General features: G+C 44.7%; 1 protein-coding gene across 1 annotated transcript in view; it reads right to left on the bottom strand.

The window, feature by feature from the left end:
- Positions 1-20,610, bottom strand: part of LOC146817631 (uncharacterized) — a 289,744-nt gene extending 269,134 nt beyond the window's left edge. The window contains exon 1 of the mRNA XM_085609647.1: positions 18,129-20,610. Within this exon, the coding sequence (XP_085465773.1) occupies positions 18,129-20,610 (2,482 nt within the window). The remainder of the gene's footprint in view (positions 1-18,128) is intronic.
- Positions 20,611-26,929: the final 6,319 nt, after the last annotated feature.

Genomic DNA, 26,929 nt, shown 5'->3' with positions numbered 1-26,929 from the left:
CCCTACTTGGGGTGCCTACTGCATTGCTGAGATCCCATTCTTGGTTTCTCATAAGCCCATATAAAGGAGTTGCTAATTTCTTGGAGACTAGATATTCCTCTACTTAAGAAATGAAGGAAAGGCACAAAAGTTATAAATAAATCTTATATAGAATAATCATGATCCATGCCATGATCCATCCACCCTAGACGACACATAGCTGCACCACAATCCAACCCACAAATCATCATCGCATAGAAGAGCTGAGAGGTTCTCATTGACATTCACCTATAGATTCGGGGTTAACCTTACACCTTGATAATGAATACCCTCTGTTGGACACCAGAAGGGAGTACAGGCCTGCAGCTACATCTAGAGTCTGGGGAACCCTGACAGTTTTAAACCTTCAGATTTACTGAGATGGATTTTAAAACCTGCTACGTTCTGAACGTCCACGAGATGAGATATGAGCTCTTTTAGATATCGACACAAGTCTTCCAGTGTCACGAACAGATCACCCACAAAGGCTGTTAGAATAAAGGTTAAAAGTATCTTACTAAAACCCCATTGAAAAATTATGTTATCTGACAGCATGTCATATACCCTTACACTGGGTGCCTTATATTTTGCCAAAACCCATCTACGGTATCGTTGCCCAAATCCCAGTAACTCCAGGGTGTCCATCAGCAAGCCCCATCCCACCCGATCAACTTTCTTTTCGGTATTGAACAAGAGGAACATTGCATCCCTCCCTCCCTTTCTCACTATTCTGACAATGCTAAGGGCCTTCTTGTTGTTGTTGCTAGTATTGCAACCCCAAATGAACCTTGCCTAATCTGCGTGTATCATAGAAGGAAGTACTTTCATTAACCGGTTTGATAGGACTATGATGTAAACATCAGTGTCAATATTAAGTAGCAAGATTGGGTGGCAAGTACTACAAAGAAAGAGGTATAATCAAGAGGGGGACAGGAGAGCTGGTTATTTTACGAGGTCCTGTTCTAATGCTCCCTGATAGGTACATAAACAAACAGAAAATAACAGTTCCTCCTCAAGGCTAGGGTAGTTAGAGTCGCTACCTGCCTGCTGTAATATGGTCACAGGAAGGAAATCTAAATTTCAGATCTTGTTGCCCTCACACACCTGGTAGGGTGTCATGCTTCATCATCGGGCGCTCCTCGTTGGACCGGCGCTGCAATGTCCGACGGGCATGGTGGCATCTTTGGCGGAGATCTTCTGATCTGAGAACGCCGTATTGTGATGAATGTGAGTGCAAGTATGGCAGTCAGTGATTTCTGATTGATGTGGGGACTGGAAAAATTAAAATAGGCCCTGGCCCCTGAATAATTTTAATTGGTTTCGTGTGGGGCTGGGACTAGATAAAACCAGGGAGGCTACTATGGAGATTCTAGGTATCAGGGTAGCCTTTAGTTGACAAAGGTCAACATGTTTCGTGTCTTCTTTGCTCTAAGTCGAGCGACACTTCGTCAGGACCGTGGATAGAACTACAAAAGAATATACCTCAGATATGGTAGACGGGTAAAAAGATCTATCACAATAAGTAAAGTATCCCTAATTCAGGGTCTTTGAATAATGACTCCGCCTCCAGAGAGATGGGTAAAAATATTAAAGAACTAATACAAACAAAAACGTATATAGACCAGGAAATGTATATATACGTGCAAAGTTTTCACCACATCCAGAGCATGCCATTACCATGGAAGTGTCACTTGTTGCAATTTTTGCTTTCTTGTTACTTAGCCCCTTTTTTCTTACTGCCTCATTCTAGTGGGACCGTTCTATTGGTCCGGTCGCTACTCCTTTACCTATGGAACCTTCTACCCCTCCATTCTGAGGTAAGCACTTATGGATCCCCTCTGGTGATTGATATACATACTCATATGGTCTTATTTGATATATATGTTTGCATTTTTGTGTTCCATCAAGAGTTTCCTGGTCTGGTTTTGTTTTTATTAGTTCTTTAATATTTTTACCCATCTCTCTGAACATGCTAGTTGATCAGTGAGATTAGGGACCATTTTTGGCCCTGTGAGGGGCCTTTCTGACCCCGATGTTGTACTTTACTCGTGGATATTGTTTCCTTCAATGAGCTGTTAATGGTACGTTTGGTGTTTGTCCTCTCTTTTGTGTCTCCATCTACTTAGGCGGAGTCATTATTCAAAGACCCTGAATTAGGGATACTTTACTTATTGTGATAGATCTTTTTACCCGTCTACCATATCTGAGGTATATTCTTTTGTAGTTCTATCCACGGTCCTGACGAAGTGTCGCTCGACTTAGAGCAAAGAAGACACGAAACATGTTGACCTTTGTCAACTAAAGGCTACCCTGATACCTAGAATCTCCATAGTAGCCTCCCTGGTTTTATCTAGTCCCAGTCCCACACGAAACCAATTAAAATTATTCAGGGGCCAGGGCCTATTTTAATTTTTCTAGTCCCCACATCAATCAGAAATCACTGACTGCCATACTTGCACTCACATTCATCACAATACGGCGTTCTCAGATCAGAAGATCTCCGCCAAAGATGCCACCAGGCCCGTCGGACATTGCAGCGCCGGTCCGACGAGGAGCGCCCGATGATGAAGCATGACACCCTACCAGGTGTATGAGGGCAACAAGATCTGAAATTTAGATTTCCCTCCTGTGACCATATTACAGCAGGCAGGTAGCGACTCTAACTACCCTAGCCTTGAGGAGGAACTGTTCTTTTCTGTTTGTTTATCTACAAAGAAAGAGGTCATTGCCCGGCTTCAAGAATTAACAAGATTGTTACTTCTGACATGTACTTAGTCACTCGACATGAAGCTCCAGTGCCACTGAAGATCTCCACCAGGAAGGTGGCATGTTGGGGAGGGGCAACAGTTTTCTAAAAGCTTTTAGACTCCCCAATCAACCCTATTATCTCCTGGTGGAAATCCAGGCCTTCAATTTCAACTTCACTCATGGAAAGCCATCAAATTAAATTAGGAACCCCTGCGCAGCAGGTTAGAGGAAACAGCAGAACATATTGTCTGAAAGGATGCCTGGAAGGTGCATAGCTTCCTGTCCTTTATTTATGAAATAAAGCTGCTCATCTGACACGTTTGACGCTCATTGGCCAGGAGCTTACTTGGTTGTATTATCTCCATCAAGAAATGTAGTGCCTGTACTTTCCAGAATTGGAGTTGGCATCATGGCTTTATCTTATCCAACTGTAGGAATATGTCCCTTGGGCTCATGAGCTGTCTCCAGCTTTTCCTTAATAGGGCTGTCTTATGCATCTCCTCTGATAGTCTAAAGTCACTTCGTCAACTGGCTATTTGAAAGTATCTCAACTACTTCAGTCGCTCAACTTCCTGAATCAATGTTTCACATATAATCGGCTACAAGGCATCCTACGCCCACTCCTTATCAATTTCTCCTGCATCAGTGACCATCATATATTCCATTATCTACTTCTTGACCATGCCTACCACAACTGGATCCTGGAGAAAAGAGTTGTTTAGTTGACAAGACCCCTGCATCTCAATAAATCTTTGGAAGGCCAGAATTTAGTTTCTACTACATACCCATGGTCTGGTAAAGTCAAAGGGACCTGGTCTACGAACTCCAAACTATCTAGCAACTGTTTGTAAACAAGTAGGTCGTCTATCCAAGCATAAGTGTTATCAGCTGCCAAAAACTGTAAATAGATCATCTCAAGAGGATGGCAGTGACGCCAAGCATCAACCAGTCCCAGATCTTTTCATTATTGTCTCCCCTCAACTGATATTTCTGGTGCATCTCCCTGTCTCTGCTGTGATCTGTTTTGGTGCACCTCCATCTTGTAACCAGAGGGCCTGTGGCAAAAATCTAAATATATAGTCTACTGGATGGCTTGACTCGGGAAGTCTTCTTCTCCCACATGCAATATTACAACAATATAATTTACACACTTTATTACAGCAACTTTCAAAGAGTTATAAATAGATAAATAAATCAATATGTAAATATATAAATAACAGATATTTAAAGATAAATAAATAAAAAACGCATTTTGAACCAGCTTTGGCACTGAAAGGAACTAATTTGGGTGGATGTGAACACTGTGCATAGACTTTCTGCTGTCTCTGAAAGTGAAGGAATACAATGGGTTAGTGGGAAGCCCCATTGCCCCGTGGAGCATGCTGTGGTGGGCAGAAGCAAAATGTGGAAGTCAATTTTAAACACCAATAGATGAAATCCACTGGCTAAAATGCCCTCTATGTATCTATATTATGCCTGAAGTTTTTGAGAAAACAACCGTCTATCGAGCTGACTCAATGGCCATACCTAAAAACGCAAAAGTGAAGTAAAAAGTGGCCAGGTTCAGAAAAATACAACTGAATAAGATGTTTTCGTCAAAGAGTTCTATTTCTTTTAAAACAGATATTGTACATGTGGCGACCCACCAGTAAGGCACGTCACCGCCTCTTCAACGCAGAGGAGCTGCCCGTCTCCCGCCTGCGAGCCCGTTTATGATACTCACCCCATCCCTATAACTTCTTAAGGCCGGGCTATGCGGGGACCACCCCAGAGGCGTCCCGGCACTTCACAGGTAAAATGAGGAGTTGCGGCAGGTGGCTTTGCCAGCCGCTGACCGATGCCAGTCCTGTTCAGAATCAACATCCTACAGGTGCCGCGGCTTTACGTCATTTAACAGAAGCCATCCCCCAGAGAATAGATGGTACATCCCATTCACTTGAAGGAAAGCATACTGCTGCTCACCTTACCTGCTTTGAACGAGTCCATCTCTCTTTTCGGAGGGGCAGCGAAGCTCAAAGCGGCTTATTTGCTCTACCTTACAGGTGGCAGGTGCAGCCCATCTTTATCTGTGCCTGCTGCCGCGCGCGCTAACCGTTTCGGGGTTGTCAATACTCTCACGGCTGCTCGGCCCTCCGGTGCAGCCAGAGGTCCTGTCCGTCAGAGGCTGTGATGTGTTTGTTGTCCCTGGATGCGGCTGAGTACACTGCTGCTGCTTGTTCATTGGCTGACGGGTCAGTAATGAAATATGATGGCGTGGGCGCGCCACGTACACCTCTGCCGTTTTTTCATTTTTATTAATTATAAGTGTGCAACCTCTTTGTATTGTCCTAGCTTACACTGCTTGCATGAAACATAGCTGCTCTGTAACTATGAGAGGCTGACAGCAGCTAGCATAGCGCTCTGAGGCTGAAGCATTACTTGCACAGTGACATGAGCGACTCTCAGGACTATGAGGTACCACTTCTCTGAGGGTGAAGTCGTGACCGAGCAGAGGGGGAGGGGGGCATTGAGGGATGGGAAGCCCCGGTTTTCTCATGCTCATCTGTGAAACGCGCATAACCCGCTCCCACGAGCAGGGGATTTCTACTTTTTGTTTTACCCCCGTGCCTTAATATCTAGCGAAACGTTCTATCCTCGACCTAACAAGGATAAAAAAAAAAAAATAACAACGTTGATGTTAATAACTGGTATATAGCCCCCAAAACTAGGGGCCTATTACATTGGCACATATGATTACATTGTGTCTCCTCCCTGCATAGTGGGTGATCCAATTTAATGTGTTGTTTATTCAAATACCAAGATCTTTGTATTTGGTCACTTGCTGGGGTCTTACGTCACTCCAACATATATTTTTTTCTTTTTTCCCCCTCATCAAACCACATTATTGGTGAACTACTAAGATTTGCCTGCAAAGAGTTTTATTGCGCATGTCTCCATCAATCCGCTCCCATCAGATCTGCCTCTATCTACAGTACTCTACTGACCTTTCTGCTCCCTCCTTAGCCCCTCACTCCTTCAGGTCTATCACTCGAAGTTCTACATTCACTGACCTCCTGCTTTTTATTTCCCCTTATATCTAACTTCTTGAACCTCTACCCCTTCTCTCTCTCACCTCTTACCGCCCCTGTGGCACTTAACCTGAAGAGTTCTTTTATCAACTGGTTGTGTCCTCTCTAAAGCAGGTTGATACTGTTTGTTAATGTTGTCATCTATTTTGCGCAGTTTTGCTTTCATTAGTTACTTGCCTGTTCTATGTAAGGAGTTAACCCAACCTCACTTGTTGTTCTGTAACAGAGAATGCTGACTCCTCATTGGTTGAATTTCGCTTTATAAACAAAGGAGAACTAAATACATAAATGTATGGTATCTGGTACCCCCTGCAGTCCAATAGTTCTGTTACCCAGTAATTCGCCAGCTGCATGAACTATGGATCACGCAGGCTCCAAAGCGCACCTTGAGAGAACAGCAACAGTTGATTCTTCAGTAGGGGAGTGAGGACAATTCTTCCCTCACACCTCACCGCATTCTAGGGCCATCGTGGAGCTTGAAAACACAATCTGGCCCCATTTATCAGTGTAAATGTAATTTACGTGTAAAATTCAACCAAGCAGCACCAACAGCTGTAATTTGTACCATAACGTTGACATAACTACGGTAATAAATGCCATTGAAGTCTTCTTGTAGCCATTAACCACCTCCACTGCGCTGTACATTGTGCCTACTTTGAAGACAGCTATACTGAAAGGAAGCAAGCCCAGGTTTTCCACCGAGTCTGCTAGTTCTTTGGGTGTTATACTTCTAAATCATTTTGGTAGCGGAGATAACATGGCCAGCAGCCTGTAGTTCACCTGGGCGGTCTTGCTTACTTTTTTTGTATGTAATGGTTTTGTTTTCTGGTGTCATTGGCTATACTGATTGTGTTTTTCATGGAGTAGATCTTGACAGCAGATTTTTCCAAATAGGAAAATGGCGTCTTAGTTAAACATACAAGTGATTTCCGATTTGTTAGCTACACACACTTTGGAGCAAGGGAATAATTAGTTGGGGTGCATGGTAGTTTAGTAATAATAATGTCACTGACTTTATAAAGCATGGGTTGGACACACCAACCAGATTTGACCCAGTCAGAGTTTTGACCTGTGGTCTGAAAGACAAAATACTTCAGCTCAGGAGGGCTGAAGGTTGTATTCAAGGAAGCCCTCACAAAGTCAAATAGGCATTGGACCAAGTACTGCAGAAGCTGTTTGTTTCGGCTGGAAAAGCTCTGAGTGGGAGAAATTCATATTATGCACCCAAGGAAGACCTCTTGCTGGTCGGATAATTTTGGAGCCTTTGCCTGGTCAAGATTCTTTCCTTTGGACTCAGGGCCTGATTTAGATCTTGGCGGTCCGACAGCCATTCCGCCACCAGGTCGAACTGAGTACTCCGCCGGGCTGATGTTCTTCCGCCCGCCTTATTTAGATGTATACGTGATACACAGAAGACTGCAACAGTCTTCTGTGCTGGCGAACCACCTGTCGTCTCGACGGTGGAGTCTGGCCAAACAGATTTGGATGTTCCCGTTGGGCTGGCTGTATCCTGTCGTTGTAGTGCTGATGGGGGGCAACCATGATGATGGGGAGACAGGTAAGTAACATTATTTTATTTATGTAAAACTAATTTATGTTGTTTATGTGTACATATGTGTATGTAGGTTATGTGTAGCGAACATATTTTGTACATTCTGCATTGCAAACCACCAACCTAAACACACAATGCAATGTATACCCGCACACACCACAAACACCTACCTTTGGATCTGTCAAAACTGGGTGCTGGTCCGTCGCGGTCAAGGTGCAGCAGGTAAGGGGGGGACCAGGGCGAAAAAGTAGAGGACAAAATTGCAGGCAGTAACCTGAAAAAAGGAGAGTTTTCACCCCTTTTCATCCCATTCTGCTGACTCGAAGTAGGAGGGATTTCCACTGGAATTCTCTCCGAAACAGCCCACATTCAAATTTGAGGGGTGGGAATTCTAGCTGGAGTACCGCCACGGCCCATCCCGCCATAGGTGAGTAAAGTGCTGGCAGAGTCGACAGGACTGCGGCGGTCTTCTCTCTCACTGCCAGCCAGCATCTAAATTGGGCGGGCAGATCACCAGGGCGGAGATCGGGAAGACCACCAAAAAAGACCACTCCGTCGCATTCCTGCCAACATGTAAATCAGGCCCTTCGTTAATTTTTTGGACCTTGGAATCCTTCAGCGTACAAGGATGCCTCTATCCAATGTTGACTTTCACAAGGCTGGATACCTTCTTCCTAATGGTCACCTGAATTGGATTTGCTGCTGCTGAAATGCTCCAAGTGGGAGAAATCCGTTTTCTAATCCCAACAAGGTCACACATTGGTTGGACAGGGTGGGATGGTTTGTCCTGGTCCTTTGATGGTCTGAAAGTTCAAACATTTTCTAAGTCCCAGGTTTTCAGGAGCAATATGGGATGTTACATCGAATGCGCTACAACCCATTCCATTACAATGCGTTCGCTACAACGACCGCGTTGTTACATCGTAAACCATTACAACGCAAATCGTTACAACGACTTGCTGTAGGGGGCACTGGATGTTGGAATAGTAGAATTTACTATTCCAACTCCAGTCTGTGCAACAGTAGGGAAGGTGTTGGATTTTAGATCCAACTCCTTCCTTCCCCTACAGCAAGTCGTTGTAATGACTTGCATTGTAATGGCTTGCGAGGGAACAACGCGGTCATTGTAACGGCCGCGTTGTAATGGAATGTGTTGTAGCGCATTCATTGTAAATTATGTCTCCCTTTCAGGAGTGGTAGGAGAAGTCAAGTTAGACACAGCAAAGTGTTCCAGGACCTCAGGAACAGCTCTTGGGTGCAGGACTCAACTCAACAAAGGGCAGCAGCAAGGTCCAGGTCAGTTCCAGTTGGTACTGGCCAGGTGGGCACTTCAGAAAAAATACCTCTTGCATTTTTTTGTAGTCCTGTAGACACACAGGTCTGGCAACTGATCCTTAGAGTCCACTTCTTTGTTCTGGGTACAAGAGGAAGCAATTCCAGCCTGAAGGTTCGTCTCAGGTCACAGAGAGCAGGTCCAGTCGTCTGCTGTTCTTCTGCAGGTCCAGAAAATGTTCTGAAGAGGGTGCCTAGATATAGCATGTTAATGCTTGGCACTAGCTAGCGAGTGAGGGTGAATCCTGGCCCCTCCCTAACCAATGGGGAAAAAGTTCCTCTGGGTGATCTATCAGCATGCAAACTGAAACAATAAATTTCTTCTTAGCGCACTGGCACCAGATCGGGAGCAGTGTATTCTCTACCGGACTTTGGAACTCCCCGCTGGACCCGTCTCTCTTAGGAAGCAAGGTAAGGAATGAGCAGAAGGCTAAAATAAAGTTTTTCTGGTAAAGAACGACAGACAAGGTTCTGTGTTGTAAGATTTACTCAGTTAATCAAAATACAGATATGCACAGGCTGGGCCATTAAAGTTAGGTCAATAAGCATGGAAATCTTAAAGAATACAGCAAAAACTCAATAAAGTGCTGACTATCCAGCATAGATTTACCTTCTATGAATGATGCGAGGTCTGGAGAAATCATTCTCTTTTATAGGGCTTTAGACAAAGGTTTCACACATTTACTACATTAGTACATGGTTCACACACTCATAACCAATTAAGCAAAGAGCAACAGTTGCATCAAAATACATTTGAGGATTTTCTAACTATTCTAATACATGGAGTACAAGTGTTCACAGTATCTGTTCTCAGTACAGGAAATGTTACATAGTATGTTATTCAGTCTGGGACAGTTGCTCAGTCCTTTGGAAAGTATACTCTGCTAAGGCAGCTACACGGAATCATTTTCTCAGCTAGGGAAATCGACGAGTCTATTGTAACACAGTAGGGTCTCCAACCTTTTCTATACTGAGAGCTTCTTATGTTCAATGAAATGCATTGGGAGCTTCTAATATTATTAGTGTTGTATAATCTCCATTTTTTGTATGTATATTAATTCAACCAAGCAAAAGCTTTCTAATTTAATAAGCTGGGCTGCACACAGGTGAGCTACTCAGAGGTAGCTTCAGAGCTACAGTAGCTCACGAGCTACTGGTTGGAGACCTCAATATTCCGAGTCACGGGTTAGATTGTGACGTCACTGCAAGATGGATGACGGGGGCTAAATTGCTCAATGTTAAAAAAAACATATATTCCTACACTCTAAACATTGAAATTTCAAAATTTTAAGCAACCCTCGTTATCAACCACCCCCCTGATGATTTTTGATATCATCACTCTCTATTCATCACGTTCATTACAGTACAGTCATCATCATTTTCAGATTCTTGTATCTAAATACTTCTAATTCTTGCATGTCATCGTAGAGGTAAATCTACAATGATTAAAATTCAACATCGATCCTTTTTCTCTTTCTTCCTGTCATTGCTTTTATATTCTTCTTTATACAATTTAACCAACCATCTGATGAATTTCTTCTGCAAAGTATAAAGAGAGGAAACACTCATGCAGCAACTATTAGTATTACCAATAGAGGGTCTTATCAACAGTTTTACTACTCCACCTCCTATACAACCTAGCCATCTACCTACCTACGCAAGTCTCTTTCCAATGGCGATAAACAGTGAGCCTACCTTCCAAGGCACTGGCCTCTTCTAATTCCTCTAGTTCAAGAGTCACTTTAGTGATATTAGTGACATAGCTTTCAAGCTGGTTATCTAATTTGCACACACTTCCCTTAAATGGGTTACTCTGCAAACCACGACTTCCTTTGCTAGAAGCATGTCAAGTGTGAGGCGCTTTTGCATTGTCATAGCTCTCGTTGCAAGCAGCTCTTTATTAATGACAGTAGGGTCCCAGCTGTGTTAGTAGTTTAGAAATGTATTGTATTAATCCATAGATTACGTCAAAACAGTGTATCACAATCACCTTTAATATAAAATAAAAATAATGATCAAAAAGTACTAGACGTGTGGGTTAAAAATAATAGTAAAAAAATTACTCAACACAAGGGGCTAACACTCTTATAATGGCACCATTATCTTTGTTTCTAAAGCAATATATAATGGCCTCTAGGGTAGATCGTATGTTTGTCTAGTTAAAAATCAGTTGGAAGTAGAATTTTCTTAGATTCAAAAGTTTGGGGCAAATACATAAAATTTGCATAAGAGTTTCAGTTGTAAGTCCAGACAGTCGACAAGCAGACTTTCCTTAAGAGCAAAATTTCATTTCCCCTTAAATTCATAAATGGGAATATAGAACAATCTGAATCTTAAGAAGACCTGCCGTGCAGCTGCTAACAAGAGGACGACACCAACTGACTTGGCCCCAGCCCTACAGGCCTGTTGACCCTCGAACATGCCCCTGCTAAAACCCGGCGTCTCCAGTGGTCAGAGAAGAAAGAAGACCTGTCGTGCAGCTGCTAACAAGAGGACGACACCAACTGACTTGGCCCCAGCCCTACAGGACTGTCGACCCTCGAACCTGCTCCTGCTAAAACCTGGCATCTCGAGTGGTCAGCAACCTCAACAACCCCAGAGGACCTGACTGCCTTGTGACTCTAAAAGACTGGGGCTCCCACGAGCAGTGGTTCTGCTCAAAGCAAGTAACAACCCCCTGGTGCCAACCAGGAACCCCAACTTCTGCACACTCTGCACCCGCCAAGACCGGCCTGTGCCTGAGTGGACAAAGACCCCGAGGACGTCCCCCCGGCGACTGTGACCAAGAATCCAGCAACCAAGGACCCACCTCGACGCTCCTGACGACGCCTGCAGCCTCAGAACCAGGGACCCCTCCAACCGCGACCAGCAGAGGGTAAGATTTCCCGACGCGAAAAGACACCCCTGCACCCGGCACCCTGCGGCCTCCTGTGCCCAGCTCCTGGGTGCCTACCTAACCTACAGCTTCCCAACTTACCTCTTGAAGTGGTGGTCGCACCTGAAGAATCTTAGTCCCTGAGCTTGCAGCCTTTATTCGTCTTGTAGCTTCTCCATTGAAATCCATTGAGCCCCCTGCGGCTCAAAAGCACCCTGCACCCAGGCGCCCGAGTGCCCCTGGGAGTGCAACATCTATCCTAATCTACTTCCCCACTTGCCCTGAGTAAGTGACCAGGAGCCCAGCTCCCACAGCTGCGTGGCCTGCCTGCTAGCAGCCACCAAACGAAGGCCCCCTTCCCGCCATAGACTAACATTGGGCCTAACTCGCTCTGCACCCGGCTGCCCCTGTGCCGCTGAGGGTGTAACAACTGTACCTACCTGACCCTGGGAGACCCCTGAGTCTGTGCCCAGAACCTTAACTCTGCCAGTCGAGTACTTACCCAAAAGCCGATAACTCACTTTTCCTCCATAGGGTAACATTGACTGGTTTCATTTGGAAATTCTTCTAAGTGTCGAGTTGTGAAACTTTAAAATATTCACTAAATATCAGGCGATCAACGAAAACGAAATTACTCACCTGTTATCAGGAGAGATCCCAGTGCTGGATCTTGGTGCCCAGCACTGACCCATCTTACAACCGTACTTACCGATAACTTGATTTTCCTCCGTAGGAAAGCATTGCCTGGTTTTTGCCAGAAATTCTTTTAAGTGTCGATTTTTGGAACTTACAAATATTCCTTAAAAATCGCCTGTGTGACAAAAATGATTTCTTTCAACTGTTTACAGGAATTGCATCCGGGTTGAATCCAGGATCCAACCCTGAGTAAGAAAATCACACGCAAAGTAACTGAAATTGCATTTACTTAAAAAGTCCCATTGAGCTCAATGTTATAATTGTGTTTGAATTGTGTTGCCTATTGCAACAACTGTACCTATTGCATTCAAAAGTCTATTGCCTATTGAAAGTATTTCATTAAAGCATCTCATTCTGAGAAAGTATATTTTGATACCTACTTGTGGTTCTAAAATAAAACAACTATATATTTTTATATACAAACCATTGGCCTAGAGTTCAGTTCTTGAGTGTGTGAGACCATTTGCTGACTGAGTGTGTACAACAAATGCTTTACACTGTCCTCTGATACTGCCTTACTGCTCGACCAAGCTACCACTTTAGAGAGTAAGGTTATATCTAACTTTAGCCTGTGCCAAACCTCTGGGGACTGTGGACTCTGTGCACACTGAACCGTACTTTGGTACAGTATATACAGAGCCACTTTCTTACATTAGGCCTTTAATTTTGATGTAACCAGGCAAAATTAATCCAAGATATTCTTGTTATTTGAATCAAGAGTTTCAAAAATCAAATCCATGTGTTTATATTGCTGTAACATGGCCATGCCATTCTCCCCCTGTCTGCTGAATAGAGGCCATCGTAGCAGACATTTTTGAGTCATTCAATTAAACTTAGCCAGCTTCTCTATGTCCGGTAGATTATGTATTTCTAGAACCTTTTTTAATGATGCGACATTCAGTTCGATGTCCTCGATGATGTTTTGTTAAGTTGCAGTTCAATTAGGGATTTTAAGGTTGTGGAGTCGGCCCTTGCACAATCACATGAGTTATTCAAGCTGCCTCTGCACTAGAATGAAGTTAAAGTTTTCAGATTCAGCTCCAGCCTGATGATGCAATGGGGAGCGGCTGTGCGAAGATGCAGGATATTTCGTACACTCTGCATATAAGTGTTATTGAGATTGGCTATGACCGTGCTATATAGCGCAGGAGATGCATAGAGTAAAAGAGGGACAAGTTTCATATTGAACACTTTTAGTGAAGATTTAACTGCTCTGCCTCCAAACAATTTGGAAAATCTCATGATTTAGTGATCATGGGTGACTTCAGATTTCTTGTCGGTTAGTCCAAGATAGCCTACTGTCTATTGTAACTCCAAGGTACCCGTATTGGTTGAATGTGTTTTGATCGAGGCATCTCCTAAGACCCATGGTATAGACTTGATTTTCTTTCCAAATATCATGATTTTGCTTTTTGACAAATTGGCGATTAATTCATTCTGAAATAATTTAATCAATCTAATGAGTATTGTCGCCCTTTTGGAATTTGCAACTGCATCACCACATCAACAGGAGAGGCCAAGTGTGACACTCCCTTATTTCCCATCTTAAGTGGCACACCGTGGTCGGATTAAAGAGACTCTGGCAGGTAGGCACTATATAAAGGGAATAATAAAGGGGCCATGTTGGAGCCTTGTTTGAGGCCATTCTTAGTGTGGGATGAATGACAAGACATTATGTGTTTGTTGCCAATCTATCTACCAAGGTTGAGAGTTTCCGGATTTTAACATTCTTTAGCACTACGCCTACTGAGGGTATAAAAGTATCAAAAATGTCACTCATTATCTGTACAAAATTGTGTTTGCTTCCCCTGACGTTTTGTGTGTAATCTCACGTTTATAAGTGTGGTAAATCTTCGGAAAAACGAAAGTGACATAGCAACTTCCTACCTAATTGTACGGTAGTTGGAAGCAAGCTGACTTACCACAAATGTAATATACACCCTTAATGTTGACTTCTAACTCAGCAAAGATTTTACCCATGGCTAAGTAACTATGGTCACAATAGCTCCATTCTAAGTCTTCAACTGCCTCATTCACTTCTTATCTGCTTGTTTCCGGTCCAGGGAAGACATGGCTTGGCAGTTCGGGCTGGACTGTTCCCATGAGGCACATGGTCAGACTGATTTGCATATGGCCATGTCTGAACTGGGGTGGCGGAGTGAGCTAAAGAATGAAGAAGGATTGAACCCAGATCAGTTGACTGGGGGTGAGTGCTTGCATTGTTCAACACTCCATCCATCATCCCCTTTGGTTTCACCATGGCAGGTAACATCAAATTGGGTAAAACAAGTTTGCCATAACTTGACACCCAAATGTCACTAGCATCTTTCTTGCATCCTGCCATTCTCATTTCTCTCTCAATTGGAGGGTCATTACGTTTTAACTCCCTTAATTCATTGAAAGATTGTGCTTAATTCAACAACATGTTTGACATAATCTCTCCCTCACTGCATGCTTCGCCAAAGTGAAATGTGCTGGTCTCAAGAGTGCTATTCCTGGCCAGTTCATCTACATGTTGGTTACCTCTGGTGACAAAATCCTCACTGCTCCTAATGGGAGCATACTTCACCACCGCGATCTGTTGTGGCACCACATTTAACAGATTCCAGATGTACAGACTGTTTCTAATAGGCGAACCAGAAGAGGTTAAGAAGTCTTTCTGGGACCACAATTGTCCGAAGTAATGCACAACTCTAAAACCATAAGTATAAATGGTGACTTTCAACCCATCAGAGGCACAACAGGCTCTTGTGACAGCAATCAATTTAGCAAGTTGAGCAGAGGTTACGTAACACAAGTGGGAGGCTTCCACAACACCTCCCAACATAGAGACAAAATTAGCTGCTCTTAATATACCACGTCTGTCTCTTAAACATGAGCTATCGACAAACAAGATCTGGTCCGATTCATTTAGCGGCACATCCAATATGTCTGGCCTCTGTTTTGTGCATAATTCTGTAACATCAACACAATTGTGGTTATCCTCGCACTTGTTTCCTGCATCTGGGGTGGGCAACAGACTTTGGGGACTGAGAACGTTGCAATGCCATAAGGACACATTCTCTGCTGCCAAAATGATTCTGTCATCGTGGTTAGGTGGCTATTTGTGAGATGCTGTGTAGGTGTGTGGGCTAAAAGGATTTTGATAGAATAGGGCACCATGACAATCAACGGGTGACCGATAACGATCCCTTTGGTCTGCTGAATACTAATGCCAGTCAACCAGGTAAAGCTGCAGCTACAGGATCAAGAGTCGCTGACAGGTAGGATACCAGCTTTAGATGACTCCATGAGTCTGTGTCAGCAGAGACAGTGCACACCCATCACGTTTATGACAGAACAGCATACAATCTTTGGTGTAGTCTGGCATTCAAAGGATGGGTGCACTGCAGAGTACATGTTTGAGCTCCTGGATGCTGTGTGCTTCAACCGCTGTAGTGGCTTCACCACAAGGGAAAAATAGGGGATCCATTGTCGAAGTAGCCAACCATGTCCAAAAACATGTGCACCTCTCTTTGTGTGGTCAGGAATTTAGTTTTAAGAACAAACTCAATGAGCTCCTGGCCCCCTTCTCAATTTGGCATTCCAGATATTTGACCCCTCTCAAGCAATACTGTAGTTTCTCAGGTGAAAACTTGTGCCCATCCACAGCAAGATGGCTGAACAGGACTATGGTGTAATGTCTGCAGCCTTCTTTTGTCATCAATGCCACGAGAAGTCATCGATGTGATGCACTAGGGTGGAACTACATGGCAGTTACAGTGTTTCTAGATTTGTTTTCAAAATTTCGTTAAGGTGTGAAGGGCTCTCGGTATACCCTTGGAGAGTGAAACACAACATGAGAGTTTTCTTTTGGAACCTGAACATGAAGAGGTATTGACTCTCAATATGGAGGGGAATGGAAAAGAAGGCCTGACACAAGTCAATGACCATGAACCCCTCAGCTTCTGGGGGAGTTTGGAACAGGATCACTGCTGGGTTCGGTACCACAGGATAGCATGGAATGACTATTTGGTTTATTTTTTGCAAATCCTGGACAATTCTACACTTTTAATAAACTTCTTGCAAGGCCATGATCGAGGAGTTACATGGACTCCATATGACCTCCTTCAAAATTCCCTGTTACAGCACGTTTTCAATGATTTGCGTAATGCCAGCTAAGGCTTTGGGTGTCAGTTTCTAAGGGCATGTTTGAGGAAAGACTGCATCAGACCTAAGGGTGATTTCTCTTTGGTCCACATCTATGATTAAACCAATGTCCTTCCCTGTGAAATCCCATACTTCTTCAATGACTGCATTCCTTACCTAAAGGGGCAAATCCTCTGTGGTAAGAATGGGGAACAATTAGAGTTTGAACTTAGGGCTCTTGTGACTTCAATTTAAACTCAGCATCTGCCACATGTGTCTTTAGCTCAACTCCATTGGGAGTGCAATATATGATGCAGTTGAGCTTACACAATTGGTCTCTACCTCCGAGATTTACTGGGCTATAATGGTAAATAACGAATTTGGTACTCATCTTCTATAGACCCTATCTTCACTGGGATAGGAGTTGAAACTGGATTGGTGTGTTGCTAATTTCAGATACCCCTAAATGTTTTGTTGAGAGGGGTAGGTTTGGGACTGCAACTGTATGCACATTTGAATGAGTATCTCCAGTGTTAATCAAAAAGGAAATGGGGTGACTGTTAACTTCTCCCACTACATAAGGGACACTCTGATCCAATGCCAGACCTGTGCCAAGCACGCAATCCCTCTCCCCCCTCAAGCACCGTCATGGGCTCGTTCAAATTCACTCAGGCTCTCAAACATGATGGGGTTCAGTGGATTATGATTCTTGAACTGGATCTGGGGGTTCCTAGGATTGGAGCTGAAACTGGGGATTTCCATTCTACATCTGCATAGGCACAAAAGGAGCTTGGGGCAACCCAGACTTAAAAAATGTTGGATTCAGCTGAGGTTTAGGCATTTGGGGAATTCCCTCCTGAACCACAGGGATAGGTACTTGAGCATCTATCTGCATCTGATCAGGATTAAATCAACACTCCCTCTTCCAGTGACTGATCTAGTTGCAAATATGACATGGGGTAAATTTCATCAATGAGCAAAACACATTATCCTACCGGAAAACGTCCCCCAATTGCACTGCTAGGCTCCCAAGGGAGGTTTTTTTTTTTTGTTTTTTTTTTATTAGCATTTGAAAAGTATACAAAGTTAATACAACCAGAACATGGTGGTCACAGTATAACAGCATCCATCATCCGTTTGTGCATTCTTAATCAAAGGTCCTTCACACCCTCCGAAACCTCACCGGAGTTTGACAGAAAACATGCATTCAGTTCTCCTGAGACTGCTGCAGATATTGAGTCAAGTATTGCCAGAAGTCTCGCGGTTTTGACCTGGTGGGCAGTTCTTCTTCATACGTTTTTAGTGTGTCTTTACAGTACGTTAAATCAGCAATCCAGTCTGTAAGCTTTGGCGCCCTCCTGCCATTCCAGCAGAGCGACACTCTCCGTTTGGCCAACAGCAATGAGATTACACAAAATTTGCGCTTTTGAGCCTTCACCCCAGGCAGTAGACCCAACAGGCAAGTGCGAGCATTGCATCCCACTTCACCCCCCCAATATTTTCCCCAGCATCTGCGTCACCTGCCTCCAGTATTCCGCAATCGCCCCACATGACCATGCTAAGTGGATGAAATCTGCCCCTTCCTCATTGCAGCGTTCACATCTGGAATCCCCGCGTAGCCCATATTTATGTAATCTGGCAGGTGTATAATATGTCTGGTGTAAGTATTTGAAGTGGATAATGCGTAGAATGCCATTAGGTGTCAGCATACCAGTCAGTGCGCAGGCTGTAGCCCAGTCTTCCTCAGTCAGGGGAACATCTAGTTGGTAATTCCATTTACCCATAGCTTTATATGTGGTTGCCGCAATGTCACCTTGCATTTTAGTATAGAGCGTGGACACCAGGTTTGTAGCCTTAGGTGCGGTAATCATCCACTGTAAAGCGGCCAACACCGGTGGTTCCTCCGGGTATGTGGGGTACAGTTTTCTAATGGCGTTTTGTATCCTGTGGTAATTAAATTGGAACAGTAGTGCCTGATTACTAATAAACATCAGGTTTTCAATCGTTTTGAAGCTACCATTTTCATAAAGATCTCCCAGAGTGTCAATGCCGACCTGTCGCAGTAATCCAACCCCCACCTCCTCTTGGGTGACCGAAATCTCTGTATGCCATTGCAGCCGGAGCGCCGGAGCGTATAGCGGCAGTTTATTAGCTCTCCTGCCCATAAGATGCCAGGCTTTGTTCGTGGCATCGATCGTATTGATGTCATTCTTATGTAACGGTGGTCTACGATGCGTTATGATTGCTTCCAGCGGGATCGGCAGAGCGTCCCCCTCCTCAATTGCAGTGTGTGTTAAGTATGGGATTTTGTGGTACCAAAAATGGGCGTATTGCGCTTGCGCACATAGGTAATACAGAAAAAAATCGGGAACTCCGAAACCCCCCTGGCAATATGGCAATGTGAGCGTCTGTAATTCAATCCGAGCCGTTTTTCCCGCCCAAATTAACTGAAGGACCAGCGAGGTGATGCGACGAAAAACCCCTGTAGGGGGCTGGATGGGTATGTTATTGAAAAGGTACAGTAATTTAGGTAGTAGCACCATTTTTACAATGGCAATACGGTCCGCCAAAGACAGCGGCAACTGATTCCATCTTCGCACCTTCCCCTCCAGTGCATCTATTACCCTCCCATAATTTGTCCTAATGACGATTTCAGGGTCACGGTGATACCACACACCCAGATATTTCACCGGGTCAGTCTGCCATTCCAAGGGGTACTCCATGGAGTGCGGTCTTGTGCTATCCGTCAAGGGAATAATCACAGATTTAGCCCAGTTTATATTTATACCGGAGTGATGTGCGAATTTGATATATTCTCTTAGCAATGGGTTCATGTTTTCCCCCGGGTCCCTCACATATAGTAACATATCGTCAGCATATAATGATATGTGCAGTGGTCTTTGCGGAAATTGAAGAGCCGAATAATGATGTCCCTGTCTAATTTTACATGCCAGTGGCTCCAGCGCTAGGGCAAACAATAGTGGGGACAAAGGACATCCTTGTTGAGTCCCCCTACAGATATTGATGGGCTCCGAGATGTATTTATTCACCCGGACTCGCGCCACTGGTGCGTCATACAGCAGGTGTATCCATTGGAGAAACATGGGCGGAAATCCCATCCTCCGTAGCACTGTGGTTAAATATGGCCATTCTAACGAATCAAAGGCCTTGGCCGCATCTAGAAACACCGCCGCAGCCTTGGTCGTGGGTATCAGGTAATGGGACAATGCAAATAGAGTCCTCGTATTGTGTGCAGTGGAGCGCGATGGGATGAACCCAGATTGATCCGGCAAGATCAGCTTAGGCATTAAGGGGTTCAGCCGGGCAGCGAGCAGTTTGGCCAGTATTTTATTGTCCACATTTATAAGAGACAGGGGTCTATACGAGTCACAGAGCTCTGGATCCTTTTGTGGTTTGAGCAGCGCCAGCAGGAGCGCCTCCCGTAGAGTCGGCGGCAGGCGCTGCGGCTCATGGGCGTTACCATACATCTCCACCAGGCGAGGCGCCAGCTGGTCTACAAAGGCCTTATAGAATTCGCACGTAAACCCGTCTGGGCCGGGCGCTTTACCATTTGGTAATGATTTAATCACTTCCGTGACCTCTTCTACCGTGATGGGCAGGGACAGATACTCCCTATGTGTGTCTGATAGCCACGCTATCGCCACGTCCTCTAGATACTCCAGTACCTCGGCCGGGTCCGCTGTAGGCCTGGAGGCATATGTTTCACCATATGCAAGCACGAACTCGCTTAATATTTCCTGTGCGCCAATTTTCTTATCCCCCTCTTTGTTGCGTACCATATGAATGGTCTGCGGTATGCGACCTTTACATATGTTAGCTGCCAACTGTCTGCCCGATCTACCCCCCTCTCCGTAAGCCCTGGCTATCTGCCTCTTCATCGTGTATTTAGTTTCATCTTCCGCACATTTTTGGTACTCAGTAAGTATTGTTCTAATGTCTCCCAGTATTTTAGTATCCTGTGTTCTCTCATATTCCCCCTCCAGCAGTCTCAGTTTGTCTTCTCTTATCGTTAGTTGTTGCCGTATGTCTTTTAGGATATCAGCGTTCGTGCTTATACAAACGCCGCGGATCGTTGCTTTGAAAGCTTCCCACAGTATGCCGGGATCTTTCATAGTAGGGGCATTGTGAGCAAAATAGTCCTGTATCGCCTGCGCAATGGTGTCTACATACATTGAATCTAGGAGAGCTTTTGCGTTAAATCTCCAACTGAAAGGGGGTGGTATGTAGTGTGGGAATTCCACAGATAAGAGCACTGGATTGTGATCAGACAGTGTTCGTGGTAAGTGTCTAACCTCTCTGGTCCATAGGGCAACGTCCCCAGATACCAACCAGTAATCGATGCAGGACCAGCTGCCGTGCGTCGCAGATGCGTGCGTGGCCTCCCTCCCCTCCGGATTCCTACGTCTCCAAATATCAATAAGCCCCCTCTCCACCATTATGTCTTGCAAGACATGCAGCGCCCGTTTGTGAGGCTCAGTCGTGGAGCCGGATCTGTCTAGATCATCCTGTAACGCTATGTTGAAATCGCCACCCCAAATCAAATGCGCAGCCGGAATGTCCCTCAGCTTGCCCCACAGGGAATGATAAAATTGTGGATCATCCACATTTGGCCCATATGTGCTTACAATGGCCAGTCTTTGCCCCCTCAGTGTACCTGTAACAATCACAAAGCGCCCTAAGTCATCTGCCACTGTATTTTCTATCCGAAACTGTAGTCCCCTTTTGACCAGTATTAACACCCCTCTAGCGTAGGATGAGTACAGAGATTGATGCACCGACTCAGCCCATCTCCGCCCCACACTAGACGTATGTGTCGGTGCACAGTGCGTCTCTTGTATTAGCGCAATATCTACGTGCTGCCTATCAAGGTATGCTAGCGTCTGTCTGATTTTTTTGGGGTTGTTAAGCCCCCGCAAATTCCACGTCAGTAATTTGAGGCGACTCGCCTCTACCCCTGCTGCCCCCATTTACAAAGATTGCTAGTCAGGTATACCCAACACCGGCATGCAGTGCGCGTGCTCCAGTGTCTCTCCGAGCGCACAGTGACCTCATTGTTCTCTAGCATAAGGATTCGGACTTCAGCGATTCGTCTCATACACTGCGACCAACCAATCAACTGTTCAACTCCTTTCCCCCTCCCCCCTCCCCCCTCCCACTTTAGCACCCCAATCATGCCAAAGACACACCCCACAGAAGTAGACCAACATAAACTAACGGAATTCGGGGACCACCCGCTTGGGGGGATCGCCCAGAGCACACAACTCCATCCAACTAAATGGATGTGGACGGGAGTTCAATATAAGTCAGAGCCTATATTCACATCATGTAGTGTAGGTAGCTTACTGCCAGTGAACATATCTCACAGTGACCGTGTTATCAAAGATTTCCCGCCACCCCCCCGCATAGCCTTTTCACTTTTTTCCAATGGACAGCATCTCAATAACATTCTCACAGCCAGCTCTGCTGTCCCCCCCTGCATCAGCGGGTGTCCGCCAGCGCGCAGTCCACCACCCTAATCAGTCTGTCCATCACCTCTTAGTTCCTTGGTCCCAGCAGCGCCACCCATAGGCCCACAATGCTTGCCAATAATGCAGTCTTGAGTTGTGGTACGCTACCCTTTCTCTCTTGGTTATGTACAGCAGTTGTTTAATGTTACTTTGGATTCTGCCTGTACTGGAACTAGTGGTTTCTGCTTCATTAAATAGAGTATAGATTTTTTGTACTTCGCTCTCAGAGAAGGCAAGTGTATCTGCACGGGTTTCTGTGAGATTAGATATGTCTCCGTAAGACATTATACCAATGTAATTTTCATCAAAGTATTAATGTTTGTGCCATTTGCATTTCCTCAACCCCTCCCATGCCCCTGTACATTCCCTCCATAGGGCATGGCAAGTCTTTGCATGTTTAATCCACTGCTTGCATCTAAGTCAAATCCAGCATTGGTCAGATTCACACCTCTAATTCCCCTATTCTCTGCCAACTTGGTTTGGGCAACCATAAATGGCTCCTTCAATCCCTTTCACTTAGCTTCTAATGATCTCATCCAACAGGTTTGACTGCCAGAAGAATACAGCCTGCATTATTTGGGACTAGTCTCTGGTCAGAGGCTATATACAAAATCCTCCCATGTTCCCACCAAGGGGGGTCATTCATGCTGCCATGTCATGTTCCCTGTATACTTGAATCAACCGCTGAAAATATGCATGGACTGATTGCTTGGGTCATTTTAGGCCAATCCATTTCCATTTGAGGGACTTAAGTTTCAAGGTGGGCGAAAGCTGCATCGTATTTGGTCTTCACTATTGAGAATGGGATATTTGTTTAAGCTAATTTCAGGGGTACCTTTTTCAGTCAGTATGCCTATCTTTTACAGTTTGCCCACAAGACTTTTGGGACTGCCACTTCAAACAACATACACAAGTCTTACCACAGCACCTTGGAGACAGTCACAATCCTATATTTCTGAGTGTATCACTTGTCAGGATTCTTCCATAATTTGGGGAGTGAGTTTGTGAAATGGAACAGGTTGGCTTGAGACCATAAAACATGTACATAAGCTCCTCCCTGAACTTACCTTACGGGGTACTCCTTTACTGCCACTCCTGTGTCCTCTTCCTCTGCTTCCCATGTTGTTTCCTTTCTCCATCTCACCTTGGAATTCTACTTCTTTGACCACTGTTCCTTGAACTTCTCCAGATCACTCCACTCTCTTATGCATTCCATCAGTTCCTTCATATGTGCTTTCAAGCCCTTTGGCTTCAATGTCCTCAAGTCCCTGTCGCCAGCCATCATTCAGGTGTTCCTTCTCAACTTCTTTGTCATCCACTAGCGGCTCCATCTTTGCATACCCCCCTCCCCCCCGGGCCACTCTTGTAGCTTTCTTACCAAAGTATATCAATTCGTTCTCAGTGTAGTGTCCTAGAAAATCTAATCCTACTTTTCCATTGAAAATCTCTTTAAGTTCGGTTTCAGCTGGGCAATATTTATTCTTTGTGAAACTGATCCACTCGATGCGAGGGTCATCTCAGGACATGTGGCCTGCATGGGAGTCTCTGCGATTCCCTCCATAAGATCTTTGGGAACTAAAACATATTGGGACTCTGTGACTATCTGACTTCTTGGAGCGAGCTGAGTTTGAGGGGCACTCAGTCTTACAGGGGGCTAAAATGGTACTCACGCTAGGTTGGGTCATGGCTGAAGGGGTATTCATGTTCAATGGGGTCTGTGTACTTCCTACCTCAATGTAGTCCAGGGGCACACTCACCTTTGTGGGGGTAGCTACAGTATATTCATTCTTTGAACAATTTTGGGTCATATTTCCTGCTCCTGATACTGGACTATACAGAGGGTGGTCTAGAGTTTGTCTATGAGAGTATAATCTTCATCACTCTTGGGGTCTAACTCTTCTTTGGGCTTCTCTTGAGGGGCAGGATTTTCTGTACCCAGGGCCCCGCTGTCTATTGTAGGGTAAGCACCGACTGTCTCAATCACATCATCCTGCAACTTCTTTGCCTTTCATCCTCCTGAATATTAAGCCAAGAACAGAACTTCTGTTAGGTTTTTAGTGCAAACCTCTTTCTATGTTTCCCATTCACAATCAGTTCCCACAGATTCAAGGCCTCAAATTGTGTGGGTATAGGTTGAGGCTTTAAATCAAACATTCTCCTCTTCTGATTCTCAAGCTTGGGTATCTGGAAAGTGACACACAGCGCCACACAGCAAGAACTGTAATTCCCCATCTTTCAGTATATTGATGCCATTGTTTGAGCCACACACACATATGCAACCCTTTCTTTGCCACCAGTTCTCTTGCTCCTGTGCCATTAGGTGGTAATCTCTCTTCTTTTTCTAGCACTGATTTTTTTGAGGAGGGAATCTCCATGATTTCTGCCTTCTAATGTCAACTATGAGCTCTTCCACTTATGTGTCTCTCTCACTCATGGAGTTCTCCGTTTGCTCTCCATTCACAGCACAACCAAGTCAAAGGTTAGCCAATCGCAGCTACGCTCTTCAGCATTTACCAGCCTATACCTGAGTGGCACCATATGACATAAACAGTCCATGCCCTGTTGAACTCTCCTGAACTCTGTTTTCTCTCACAACTTCAATATTGTCATCTTCGACTGTTTCTCGCCTTGAGTTTTTTTTCTTTGTTTTTATGTTTCTTTGTTCGTTCTTTTCTTTTAAAATTTAAAATTTCTGTATCCTGCCTAACTTCTGAGTTGCCGAGAATAACTTTTGTAATCCTGCTGCACCTCTGGGGATCAGTCGCTGCTTTTTGACGTCACGTAATTGGTATGCATATACTAGCGGCCGGCCCTGGTGGTTGTAGGCCCATGTTTGTACTGTTGGTTTTCTGCACAATAAAGTTTAAAAAAAAATAAAAAAAAAATATTGTCATCTTCTTCTATATGAAATGAAATCTCTACAAGAACGACTTTACTTAGAATAACACATGTACATTAGCACAAAGCATAGTTGTGTCTCTATTTTGGTGTGACTGATAGCGTTTCACAGTTCACCTCACCTTAGCAGACAATACAACAATCTGAAATCTCTGAGTTAGACCTGAAGTACATTTTACAAACACAACAAGCAATTTATACACCGCGATCTTCAAAAATCCACGGAAAACATCAAGGAAACAATGATCACTATGAATAAGAGAGTCAAAGCCACATAATTATTCAATTAAAAATGCGGCCATTGCTTTTCAACATTTCATCTCACACTACACATCCCAGAATGCATCTCTTTTCACTTCGCACTAATTTTCACCAAATTTTCCTCATAGTTCTCAAGGTCCCGCATCCACCACCTCGTCTCCTTAGAGTGGTCACTGGTCAGCATCGGGGTGTGGACTGAGTCAAATTGAGTCTCTGGGCACAATAACCTATACCATTAATATACAGTTCTCAGTTTTAAGGCCAATATACCTATACCCGTCTGATCAGTACTTGACAGACCCAGTTGGAATCCTCAGCTCTGCTACCAGATGTGTCAGGGCACAAACCCATACAATAAACTGAGATCTGGCTCAACCCCCACATCTGCCCCAGACACTGCCACTGCAATCCCTGATGGTTTTAACCTCTTCTGTGCGTTGGACGGCCCCCGGCCTTCTGACATCACTGTGGACGTGTGCGGGAGATGGCTGGGGGCCATCCGTTTTCCGCACTCATGGAATTCTCCCGCACAGCGGGAATATTTGTGCCGCATTGAAGCAGATAAAATCCCTCACCAGGACCGCACCAGCAAGCCGGGAGGAGGAACAGCCATCATCCACAAAGAGACCCTACAGTGTTCCACCACCCCCATGGAACATCTCAACTTCAAGCTCCACACAGACGACAAGACAACCATCAGAGGCACCCTTGCATACTGACCCCCATGCCTGCGCTGCAGCTTCTGCAACACCGTTGCAGACTTCAGTGCACCCCTAGCCTTAGACTCCAAGGACCACATCTTCCTCGGTGAGCTAAATTTCCACATCAACGACCCCAACGACAAAAACAGCGCACACCTCCTCAACAGTATGAGCAGCCTCGGATTGACTCAGATCATCCACAACCCTACACACACACACCAGAGGTCACACGCTAGACCCTATTTTCACCTCCAGCAATACGTTAAATACAGCCATGTCACAGAACTCACATGGACCGATCACTCCATCATCCACTTTAGCCTCTCCAACGCCCCCCCACCAGAGGTGGAACAAAATCTCAGCGACCAGCTGGGTGAACGTCCGCAACATCTCCAACCCTGCTACCACTACCAACCTCGAACAGGAAGTGAAAAACCAGCGCCTGCATCACCAATTGCTGTTAGAATAACTATACCCCTCCAATCAATTTGCCTTGACCGCCCTTGAAATCCTAGGGCCTCCTCCTCCACGGTCCTGATGAAGACCCGCTTGTGACACTCCACCAAGCGCCCATAGGGTTGAAACGTTGACGATCTATTGTGGCACAGATTGCAGGACATAGTTGTTACCAACTATTTAATTAGTTTAACTTACTTGTTACTGCATTTTGAATCTGGCCTTTCAAAAACAAATCACATCCTCCCACCCTCACCTCAATGCACTATGTTTTTATATCACCACTGAGCACCACTATCTCACTATTTTGTATCACTGTATGAATTTGGAAGTATAAAATTCTGCAATGTGTTTCTGTTTATCGAATGTTATCAATTCTGATACATAAATCAATGAAAATCCTTTCTCTGTGTTCTTGTTCCTCTTTCCCCTTTTGTTCAAGAAATGTTTTTGCTTTCAGAAATGTATTATATGTTATGCTGAAGTAACTACGGCTAACTACAATACGCAGTGTTTCTACCCAAGGGAACCATTGTTCTTTATACATTAAATACCCAGGCTCCTAGGGACACAGGGTCACCCCATTGTGTTAATATATGCATCACCAATTGCACATCGTCTCCATCAAGAGCAACATCCAGAGAAAATCCTCCAAAAAGGCCAGCTGG

The sequence above is a fragment of the Triturus cristatus genome, chromosome 6, assembly GCF_964204655.1.
Source record: "Triturus cristatus chromosome 6, aTriCri1.1, whole genome shotgun sequence".
NCBI classification, from domain to species: Eukaryota; Metazoa; Chordata; class Amphibia; order Caudata; family Salamandridae; genus Triturus; species Triturus cristatus.
Note: the sequence above shows the minus strand (reverse complement) of the source record. Positions and strands in the feature narration are given on the sequence as shown.